Here is a 12,106-nt window from a genome sequence, read left to right as displayed (position 1 = left end):
AGCAGAGTAATAGCAGCCGAGGAAAAAAATGGTGAGCTCCAAGGGAGAAGCAGGAAACCTCTAGAAACAACAGAAGATATGGGTAGGATAGAAGACTGAAAAAGAATAAACAGCACACCAGAGAGCTACGGGATGGGTCAAGAGGAACAAGAGAAGGATCATCAGAATTGCTGAGGAAGCAATTTGATGAAAAAAACAACTGTTTAAGAAATCATAGAAAAGAATTTCCCAGAGTTGAGGAATGCAGGCATCCCAGATCCAAGAGGCCTGAAGGGTCCCAATCATAATAGACACAAAGAGAAAAACTCCAAGACACACTGTAATTAGAATGACAAAAGCCAAAGACAGAGACAGAATACTAAAAGCAGCAAGATCAAAGAAGGAACTGACATGGGAAGGAACTCCCATAAGATTCACAGCAGATCTATCAAATGAGACTCTATAGGCCAGAAGAGAAAGGTGGAATATAGTTGGGATTTTTTTTTTTTGTTTAGTTTGTTTGTTTAAAAAAAACTCTGCTTAATGAACATCTCATTAAAAAAATACTCTGTTTCAGCTAGATTATCACTCAGAATTGAAGGAATGATACAAAACTTCATGGGCCAACGAGTTTAGGAAGTTCATAACCTTGAAACCAGTTTTTCCAGAAGCATTAAAAGAGCTGATAAGTGCTCGCTTCGGCAGCACATATACTAAAATTGGAACGATAAAAGAGCTGATAAATTCAAATATATCCAGTGAAAATAAAACTGGTAAAAGTATATATATATACATATATATACATACATATATATATATATGTATGACAAACTTTACAAACACACATAACTTCTACAAGCTGATGGTAATGAATTTCTTCATCTCAATAATCTTGCTCAAGGTCTATGGCCTGAACCCACCAAGAGACAGAGTGACAAATGGATCAGAAAACTTAACCCAACAAGAGACATATTTGAATACTCAGGGTAAATACAGTCTCATAAATAATCCTATAGGTAAATAATTCCCTTTAATATGCTGGACTGGACAGACACTTCAAATTAAAAAGGTTATAAGTGACAGGGTTGATTTTTTTTTAATTTATTTTTTTAATTAGAGAGTCACCGTGAGGGTACAGTTACAAATTTACTTATTTTCGTGCTTGTGATTCCCTCATACAATGTTTGAGAGCCCATCCCTCCACCAGTGTCCATTCTCCACCACCAATGAACCCAGTATCCTTCCCACCCTCCAATCCCGTCCCCCCCCACACCCCACCCCACCTCTGTGGCAGGGTATTCCACTTTGTTCTCTCTCTCCTTTTGGGTGTTGTGGTTTGCGATAGGGGTATTGAGTGGCCATCGTGTTCAGTCTCTAGTCTACTTTCTGCATGCATCTCACTTCCCACGTGGGATCTCCAATTACATTTTACTTGGTGTTCCCTTCTCTATCAGGGCTGCCTTTCCCCCAGCAGGTGAGGCCAGCTTCCAAGCCATGGATCCAACCTCCTGGTATTATATACTACTATTCTTGAGTGTTAGTCTCCTACTCTGTTATTTTATATTCCACAGATGAGTGCAATCTTTCTATGTCTGACAGGGTTGATTTTTACATCAAGAACTTACACTCTATACATACATGCACCTAAAGATGAACATCAAACTATATAAAACAGCTGCTAATAGACATTAAGAAAAATACTGACAGCGACACCATATAATTTAACACTCTTCTATCACTGCTGAATAAATTAGCCAAGCAAAAATTCAGCAAAGTTGGGCTGGAGTTATAGTACAGTGGCTAAGGTGCTTGCTTTGCATGTGGCCAATCCAGGTTTGATCTTTGGTATCCAATATGGTCCCCTAATCCTGACAAAGAGTGATCTCTGAGTACAGAGCCAGGAGTAAACCTGAGCACTGCTGGGTATGACACCAACCCACCCCCAAATAAATTTAAGGAAGAAAGAAAGAAAGAAAGAAAGAAAGAAAGAAAGAAAGAAAGAAAGAAAGAAAGAAAGAAAGAAAGAAAGAAAGAAAGAAAGAAAGAAAGAAAGAAAGAAAGAAAGAAGAAAGAAAGGAAGGAAGAAAGGAAGAAAGGAAGAAAGAGAAAGAAAGAGAGAAAAAGAGAGAAAGAGAATGAAAGAAAGAGAGAGAGAAAGAAAGGAGAGTGAAAGGAAAGAGAAAGAAAGAAAGAAAGAAAGGAAGAAAGGAAGAAAGGAAGAAAGAGAAAGAAAGAGAGAAAAAGAGAGAAAGAGAATGAAAGAAAGAGAGAGAGAAAGAAAGGAGAGTGAAAGGAAAGAGAAAGAAAGAAAGAAAGAAAGGAAGAAAGGAAGAAAGGAAGAAAGAGAAAGAAAGAGAAAAAGAGAGAAAGAGAATGAAAGAAAGAGAGAGAGAAAGAAAGGAGAGTGAAAGGAAAGAGAAAGAAAGAAAGAAAGAAAGAAAGAAAGAAAGAAAGAAAGAAAGAAAGAAAGAAAGAAAGAAAGAAAGAAAGAAAGAAAGAAAGAAAGGAAGAAAGAAAGGAGAAGTGGTCTTGAAAGAAGAAATGGAAAGGATGGGTCTCACAGGATATATAGGGCCCTCCATGGCCCTAAACTCTAGTGCATATTCTTCACCAGTTCAAACGGGACATTCTACCTGATGGACCATATTGTGGATCACAAAATATCTCCACAGAAATTATATCAACTGTCCTCTCAGGCCATGATGTTTTGAAAATAGAAATTAATCACAAACAAAAATGAGGAAAAAAACTGAAACTTGGAAATTAGACAACTCACTACTGAACAGTGACTGTGTGAAAAAGGAAATTGGAAAGAAAATAAAAGTATTTCTAAGTAAAATATAAGGGATAGCACTCCAGTGGAGGCTGTGATGCTGAAATGATTTATGCGAGAAGCCCTATTCACAGTATTATAAACCACAATCCTTAAAAATAAAATCATTTTATCACTGTATCACTGTCATATGTTACTCATCGATTTGCTTGAGTGGGCACCAGTAACGTCTCCATTGTGAGACTTGTTACTGTTTTTGGCATATTGAATATGCCACGGGTAGCTTGCCAGGCTCTGCCGTGCGGGTGGGATACTCTCTGTAGCTTGCCGTGCTCTCCGAGAGGGGTGGAGGAAGCGAACCTGGGTCATCAACGTGCAAGGTGAACGCCCTACCCACTGCACTATCCAACCCAAAATAAAATTAAAAACAAAAAAGAATCTGAAGTCTAGTTCCACCCCCACCAGTCCTGTCTCAGTCTGGTGAGATCGTGTAGCTGCCCTGTCAAATTATTTGTTCGAAGTTAAATCCCTGTCCAGGCTCCACCCTCACGTGGTCAGAGTTCTGGACCTAGTTCTGTTCCCATGAGTCTTGACAAAAATTCTCAGAAGGCAGCAGTAACTGCCAGAAATAAGTAGTGTCATGAATACTGGCTGATACTGTGATGGGAAGTACCAGCTCACTGTTCAAAGTCCTTTGGACCCTACTTCCCCTGAAGCATCAGGAATAATGGGGAAATGAATGGATGTGAACAGAAGACCAGGAAAGTCCTCAAGTGCAGTAGAACTTTCAATGCTGCCTATGGATGACCCCAGAGTAATTCTCCTGGAGTGTTCATGGAACGGAGGAAATCACTGAAAGAGAGATTCAATAAACTCAGAGACAGATTAATAGAAAAAAAAATCAAAGAACCTATTCAAACAGAAGTGAAGGAGCTAAAGAATATAGTAGGAGCACTCAGCAGTCGAGTGGGAGAAGTAAAAAAATTGAAACAGCCATCTCAAAAGCAAGTCACACAATATTATCAAAAGAAGAGTTAAAAGAAAAGATATTTATTTTTAAATGAAGAAAGTTAGGTATATAAGATGTTTAGTCACACTCAATAACAGATAATGAAAATATAGAATAACTACAGACACAACTTTCTGCCTTTTGTGTTTATTCATTCAAAATGCTTTCTTACATCTTACATTTCTTACATCTTACATTTTCTTAAATTCTAACATTTCTTTTATGGGTGAAAATGTATTTTACATAATAATTCATAATGATAAACACCAGAAATTTGTTACAATGTAATAAATTATAATGTTATAATGTTATACTATATGCATTATATTGTTACTTGAATGAACATTATATGTTACTTGAATGAAAATAACAAAAATGTCCACAAAATTTTTGTCAATTCTCTATTCAATGCTTTTTCTCTTTAAGTATATGCTCATCTTATCTAAAGCTTTTTAGGACTTGTCTTTATGTAGCACATTTCATGCATTTTTATGTTTTCAGAAAGCTTAACCCAGGACTTGAAATACGCTAAACTGTCAAAGGTGTTACTGACTGGAATAGAATTCATTACAGAATTATATTTGAAATGATAAAAATTAATTAATTAAAAATAATAATAAAAGATGCTTAGTGGACAAGAGCAAGAGGAACAACCTCTGAATTGTAGGACTTCTAGAAGGAGAGGAATAGGAGAAAGGTGAAGAATGGCTGGTGGAAGAAATAATAGCTGAGCACTTTCTTAGTCTGAGGAGAGAACTGATTCAGGAGGCCCAAAGAGTGACAAAATAGGCACAAACAGAACATCAAGATACATTGAATTCAAAATATCAAGAGTCAGACAGGTAGACTCCTAAAAGCAGCAAGAGGGAAATAAAAACTCAAATACAAGGCAAGCAACATAAAACTCCTGTTCGATTTCTTAAATCAAAATGGACCAACAAGAAGGGAATGGTATGACATATTTACAGTACTGAATAAAAAGAACCTGCACCAAAGAATCCTCTACCCTAAACTTCCATCAACAGAAGACTGAATAATGGATATAACAATAGAGTGATCAAACCAGAAAAATAGTATATTGGATAAGGTGCTTGCTTTGGCTGATCTGAATTCAATCCCCAGTTCCACACACAATCCCCTGAGATTGCAGAATGATTCTGAGCCAGCAGTAAGCCCAAAGCACTGTGGGATATGGCAAAACCAACAAACAAACCACCAAATAATGCTAATGATAGAATCAATACCCTCATGCAAAGAGTTATAGTGCAACCACTAGTACAGGCTCTACATGCACTATTTCTATTGCTTAATTTAAACAATCATTTTTCAATATCAATATTTAGTCTATTTTCTTACTCTAAACATATAAAACAGTTGGAGGAGCTATAGCTATTAATGACAATAACATTTCAGAATGGCATCAAAACTTTCGCTTTTTTGCTTTATGCACTTTCCCCTCTTCCATTATATTAATTTAATCCTGTAATCAAATAGTCTTAAAATTTAGCATATTTAGATATGCATACTTTTAAGGAAATTAAACATTTTTTGAACACAATAAAATTATATCCTTTGAAATTGACGTATATTTCTTATAAAGTTCCCCATATTAAAAGGTACCCTAATACCTACAATAAGTCTTATAATCTGTTCCAGGATTGATACAGTGAAAAACTTTGCCTCTGTATCCCCCAACCTCAAATTGTGCCGAGAGCTCAGTTTTGTTTGTACAAATGGTTTCAGTGTCATGCGAAAATCTTACTTTCAGGTTTCATATCTGTTTTTGTTAACTAAGAGTCTGGAAGTGACTTCCATTCCCCCAAAGAATCTTGAAACTTTCTCTACAGCCAGAAACTAGTTAAATGCTATTTTTTTCCACCTACCAAAGGCTCCAGCCTCACAGCCTGTTGTCGTCTTTTTGTCTTCTCCTGTGCTTTGGTTGAATGCTTAAATGTCAAGGTTTGTTTGGCAGATTCATCTTCTGTGGGTGCTACTAAACTCAGTATTCCCTTTTCTCTTACGCTATTCAGTCTTTTAAGTATAGGGTTTTCTTCCTCCTCTTCCTCATTTTTCAGACTTAAATCACTCCCTGAAGGACCAGCAGCCATCCTGGAAAGGATAGGATCTGGAGGGGAAAAAAGACAAAAATTAGAGTATTTAAGGCACTTCCCTGGCACCCAGCCAACCCAGGTTCGACTACTGGCACCACTGTCAGGAGTGATTTATGAGGACAGAGTCAGGAGGAAGCCCTGAACACCACTGGGTGTGCCCAACCATGAGGGAGGGGGATGAGGGGTGGAGAATGAGAGAGCAAGAGAGAGAGAGAGAGAGAGAGAGAGAGAGAGAGAGAGAGAGAGAGAGAGAGAGGAGAGATCCAAGTAAATAGGTAAATGGCTTAGAAGCACTGAAAATGCTTAGAGTTAATGTCATGAAGAGTTCTGCCTGTTGGGGGCTGGAGCAATAGCACAGCGGGTAGGGCATTTGCCTTGCACGCGGCCGACCCGGGTTCGATTCCCAGCATCCCATATGGTCCCCTGAGCACCGCCAGGAGTGATTCCTGAGTGCAGAGCCAGGAGTAACCCCTGTGCATCGCCGGGTGTGACCCAAAAAGCAAAAAAAAAAAAAAAAAAAAAAGAGTTCTGCCTGTTTTCCCCAGTGTATTATATAAATTTGGATCTAACGGAGAAGTTATGAGTCCATTTTATACTACCTTTGTGTATAGTGTGAGATAGGGCTCAAGATTCACATTTTTGCATGTGGCTAACTAGTTACACAGCACCATCAATTAAAGACGTTTTCCTTGTTCCATTTCACAAGTCTAGTTCCTTTGTCAAAAATAAGCTGTCCATCCATATACCTGAGGGTTCTTCTCTGGGATCTCATTTCTATCCTACTGATCTGAAAACCTGCCTTTATTCCAGTACCACACATTTCTAATTCCTATAGTTTAAGAGTATAATTTAAGGTTAGAGAAAAGCAAATCTCCAATCTTCCCCCATCCCAGGGAGGACTCTTTTGGCTATTTGGGGCAGTTTCATCACTTCATATAAATGTTAGCAGCATTTAATCCATCTATAAAAAATGCCAAGGGAATTTTTATGGGGATTGCACTGAATTTCTACAGTGTTTGGGATGGGATGGTCATAATAAGACCATAATGATGGTCAATTCTGCCATCATTCTAACCAGTGAGCAGGGTATGCACTCCCATTTCCTTGTGCCTTCTTCTAGTTCTTTAAATAGTGAATATAGTTTTCTTTGTATAAGCCTTTCACTTTCTTTATTAACTTAGTTCCCAGATAGTACTTGACTTTTTGTCACAACTCTGAATGGGATTTCAAATTATCTCTTCTACTTCACTGCATATAAAAAGCTATAGATTTCTGCATATTAATTTAACACCTCACTATGTAAGTCCATTGTTTTAGGACTTTTTTTTTTGTCTATAGGGTTTTCTGGGCTGGAGCAATAGCACAGGGGCTAGAGTGATAGCACAGCGGGTAGGGCATTTGCCTTGCACGCGGCCGACCCAAGTTTGATTCCTCTGTCCCCCTCGGAGAGCCAGGCAAGCTACCGAGAGTATCCTGCCCCCAGGGCAGAGCCTGGCTAGCTACCTGTGGCGCATTCGATATGCCAAAAACAGTAACAAGTCTCACAATAGAGATGTTACTGGTGCCCACTCTAGCAAATCTATGAACAGTGCGATAGGGTTTTCTAAATATAATACCTTGTTATCTATGAATAATGATAGTTTGACTTTTTACCAATTCGAAACACTTTAATATCTTTTTCTTGTGTAATTGTAGTGGCAAGGATGTCCAATATTATTCAATATTCCAATACTTAATAGTAAAGGTGAGAAATTATCCTAGTTTTGTAGGCTTATTTTGGAAGAAAAGCTTCTAGTTTTCATCATGGAGTATGATATTGGCTGTGGATTCCTGGTAAATGGCCTTCACTATTTGAGGAAAATTTGTCCCTCTCCTCCCCTCACCTTGGGGCCACATCTGGTGGTGCCAGGAATTAAATCCAGAAACAGAAAATAGGTAACAAACTTAATTTAAACAACTATTTTAACATTTCTCAAATATTAACCTTTCAACATACAACAAGTGTCAAATTTATTCATGCGATACTCTGATTTCTGTTGCCACCTCTGTCAAGATTTCAGAGTTAGCACAGATCACAATTAGGCGACCACGTATGACTCGTGGCGATTTAGCACAGGTGTAGATCTGAGCACCCACATATGAGCACTTGGTCTCTCATTTCCCAACCTCTAAATTGGCAAGGAATTGGAAGGTAACCACTGAAAAGCCTTTGCAGTGACTCGCTCTGCCTCTTGCGTTTTGCTCACGAACTCAAAGCCACACTGAGTTTCTGGCCTGGAAGCCGGAGCCCAGCTCCGTTTTGCAGGACTCACCAGGTTTGACTAGAGCAGCTGGCGCGGAGGGTCCCCAGAGATAGAGCAAAAGCGGGTGTGGGAGTCCAACACTCGCCTCCCAGCAGGGATGTTTCCCGTTGCCTAGCAGCAGGGTGCGGGCGGAGCCTCTGCGGCTCTCCACCAATCATCGACGTCGAAAGTGTTGCTGCGTAGATGATTGGCTCTTGTCGGCGGTTTCTCCACTGTCCGGGGACCCGCGGCGTCTGGGCTGATCAGTACAACCGTCCTAGGCTGGGGGGCTTGGGTAACTGCTAAGATTACAGAGCACTTAATTGAACTCTCCCCCATTTGATTTACAAGCAAACTGAGCCCAAAAGAGACGAAGGGGTTAATTCCAGGCTGGCATCTAGTTGTGGCAGACTAAACCAGAATCTGAATTCTCTAGTTTCCAATCAGGGTAGAAATAGCAAGAGAGTAGGAGTAACCATTCTAGAAACAATTAAAAAACTCAATGTAGACATAATAAATATAAGTTCCATAGAGATAAAAGGTGCACACGTAGCTAACCAGAGCAAATAAAATAAAATAATAAAGTATAATTATTATATTATAATAAAATATAATAATTTCTAGAAACTTGTAATGAAAAAGAAGTTCAAAGCCAACCTAATATTGAAAGCATAAAATTATAGTTAGAAATGTCAGGAGTATCAAAAAACTAGTTTTCACTATTATTTTGTTTATTTTTGATTTGAGGTTTGGCGGCCACACTCAACAGCGCTGAGGGCTTACTCCTGGCTTTGTAGTCAGGGATTACTCCTGGTGAGGCTCAGGGGGCCATATGGGGTCCCGGTTTTGAAACCTGGCAAGGCAGATAGATTCTAACTTCTGTACTATCTCCCCAACCCCTAGATTTCATTTCAGAGATGCAGTAAATTTTTAATCTTTTCTAAGTTTGTGTTGGAAACAAAGACTATTGCTTCTTTCTTTTTTTCTTTGGTAAAGCTGATTGTGTGCTAATGTGTGCTAATGAGAGTTTTCTGGGAGCTAAAGAAAGAAGAACAGGTTTTATAAAGATATTGCTGTATTGAATACTATTCAGCAAATCTCTCTAAACACCCAATGTTTTAGATTTGGGATGAAACAAAAATTCTTTAGTGGAACATTACACCATCTTAGATGTGAAGACATCTCAGTAACAGATTTCCAATGGCAGTATGCAACAGATAATCAAAGACAACTAGTGACATGAGAAATCAGGAGCACATGAATGAAAATAGGAGAGAACATGCATTTGCAGCATAAACAAAAACACAATGTCACTAAATGTTGAAGTGATTGGGAGATAAAACACAAGATAGGAAAAATTAGGAGATATGAGACACCCATATGAAAAAAATTAGTAGGGCCAGGTATGTAACTCAGTGGCAGAGCACATGGGAGGACTTGGATTTAATTCCCAGCACAGAAAATAAACAATATCTGAAAAAAACAACCTGACACATTGGAACTGAAATTCAATAGTCAATTAACTCAATGGGTGGGAATATTGTCATGTGCTACCACCTGATTAGAAGTTGAAAACCTGTAGATAAGTAAATAAGATTCTATAGACCACATAGTGTGTGGTTCCATTATATAAAACATTTATAATAGATGAGTTTATAGAGATTGAAAGCAAATTAATGGTTGCCAGGGGCCAGGGAGGGATAATGGGAAGTTACTGCTCAATGGGTATAATGTTCTTATTTGACATAAGGAAAATATTCTGGAACTAGATCATGGTTGTGGTTGCAAAACAAGGACCAATACCAATGTCACACTTTTGCAACCATAATTAATATGACTGAATAGCTTATAAAACTGAATTAGAATATTTAGCATATAAAACATTGCTGAAAGGAAAACAAGTGAACAAAAAAATAGGTAAGAACCAAGTATGAGTAAAGATGCCAAAAGGAGGTCGAAATTTAGTTGAATACTAAGTCTAAGAAGCAAAGGAAACAGGGGCTGGAGCGATAGCACAGCTGGTAGGGCATTTGCCTTGCACACGGCTGACCCAGGTTCGAATCCCAGCATCCCATATGGTTCCCTGAGCACTGCCAGGGTAATTCCTGAGTGCATGAGCCAGGACTGACCCCGTGCATTGCCGGATGAGACCCAAAAAGTGAAAAAAAAAAAGAAGCAAAGGAAATAAATTTGATGAATAGTATTCAATACAGCAACATCTTAATAAAATCTGTTCTTTGTCCTCTCTTAGCACCCAGAAAGCTCTCATTAGCACACGTTAGTATACAATAAGCTTTACCAAGAAAGAAAGAAAGAAAGAAAGAAAGAAAGAAAGAAAGAAAGAAAGAAAGAAAGAAAGAAAGAGAGAAAGGAAGAAAGAAAGAAAGAAAGAAAGAAAGAAAGAAAGAAAGAAAGAAAGAAAGAAAGAAAGAAAGAAAGAAAGAAAGAAAGAAAGAAAGAAAGGAAGAAAGGAAGAAAGAAAGAGAGAGAAAGGAAGAAAGAAAGAAAGAGAGAAAGAAAGAAGGGAAAGAAAGAAGAAAGAAAGAAAAGAAAGAAAGAAAGAAAGAAAGAAAGAAAGAAAGAAAGAAAGAAAGAAAGAAAGAAAGAAAGAAAGAAGGAAGGAAAGAAGGAAGAAGAGAGAAAGAAGCAATAGTCTTTGTTTCCAATACAAACTTTGAAAAGATGAAAAATTTACTGCATCTCTGAAATGAAATCTAGGGGTTGGGGAGATAGTACAAAAGTTAGAACTTGGAATATTTTACCTTTGCTTCTATTTCGCCACAATTAAATAGAATATTTTCAGGTTAGCCATTATCTGAGAATTTTGCAGAACTAAATTTTGGTGAGATTTCACCTTAAGATGTACAAAACCTGTCTGAGATTATGAGGTCCTGGGAAAACTATATTAAATTCTGCTATGCTTAAGCTAACTCATGCTGTACACAGAACTCAAAGGCAGAGTCAGAGCAGAATGAACCTCATGGTTCCTAGGCAGCAGAGTCATTTCACAGAGATCTGGTAAATAAAGGCCGGGTACTATTTCAGCATTTCGTGAGTCAACAAACTCATGCCAACTGTTTCTATTTTCCACTTGTGAAAATAGAAACTTTTTCACTTAAAAGGGCCCATATGCCTCTTTGGTGGCAATCAGAAAAATTGCTATGAGGTGTGTGTGTGTGTGTGTGTGTGTGTGTGTGTGTGTGTGTGTGTGTGTGTGCAGAACTAAAGGCAGAGCACTCTTGCTTATCTTGCCTGCTTCTGAACCACTGGGAACTGCTGCTCTCGAGAGCAAGATGCTCTAGATGTGAGTGTCTCGACATTCTCCACAACTTCACCAAATCAATCAGAGCAATACTATTTCTTTCATGTTTTTTGTTTGCTTGTTTGTTTTTGTTGGGGTGGGTTTGGGGGGATGTTGGGACACAGCCAGCTATATTTCGGGCTTATTCCTGCTTCTGCACTCAGGAATCACCATGGGGTGCCAAGGATTGAACCTGGGCCAGCCACATGCAAGGCCAGCGCCTTACCTGTCATACTGTCTCTCTAGTCCCTTCTTCCACGGTTTTAAACTTAAAACAGACTTCTAAAATAAATTACTTTTAAAAGTTTAAAGTTTTACATTTTAAACTTTTAGATAAACTACATGTTTATCTAAAATTGGTATATAAAAAAATTACTAGGGCCGGTTCTACAATTGCTAGTTCTCTATATACCAGTGTTTCTCAACCTTTTTCAATTGTGGCCCCTCTCAGACCCGTTTCTTTCCTTCCTATGCCCTCTGCCCTGTCCACTGGCTGCCCTCCTAGCCTCATGCCCTGGTCTTCATTTCTGAATTTTCACCTGTGCAACTGTAAGGCTGGAGTGATAGCACAGCGGCAGGGTGTTTGCCTTGCATGAAGCTGACCTAGGTTCGATTCCTCCGCCCCTCTTGGAGAGCCCACTCAGTATCTCA

General features: G+C 38.6%; 1 protein-coding gene across 1 annotated transcript in view; it reads right to left on the bottom strand.

Annotated features, from left to right (window-relative positions):
- DNAH6 (dynein axonemal heavy chain 6) overlaps positions 1–5,869 on the bottom strand; it is a 210,701-nt gene extending 204,832 nt beyond the window's left edge. Inside the window, exon 1 of the mRNA XM_055122229.1 lies at positions 5,645–5,869. Coding sequence (XP_054978204.1) covers positions 5,645–5,869 — 225 coding nt within the window. The remainder of the gene's footprint in view (positions 1–5,644) is intronic.
- Positions 5,870–12,106: the final 6,237 nt, after the last annotated feature.

This window comes from Sorex araneus, chromosome X (genome assembly GCF_027595985.1).
Source record: "Sorex araneus isolate mSorAra2 chromosome X, mSorAra2.pri, whole genome shotgun sequence".
NCBI classification, from domain to species: domain Eukaryota; kingdom Metazoa; phylum Chordata; class Mammalia; order Eulipotyphla; family Soricidae; genus Sorex; species Sorex araneus.
This window is presented reverse-complemented; position numbering and strand designations above follow the sequence as displayed.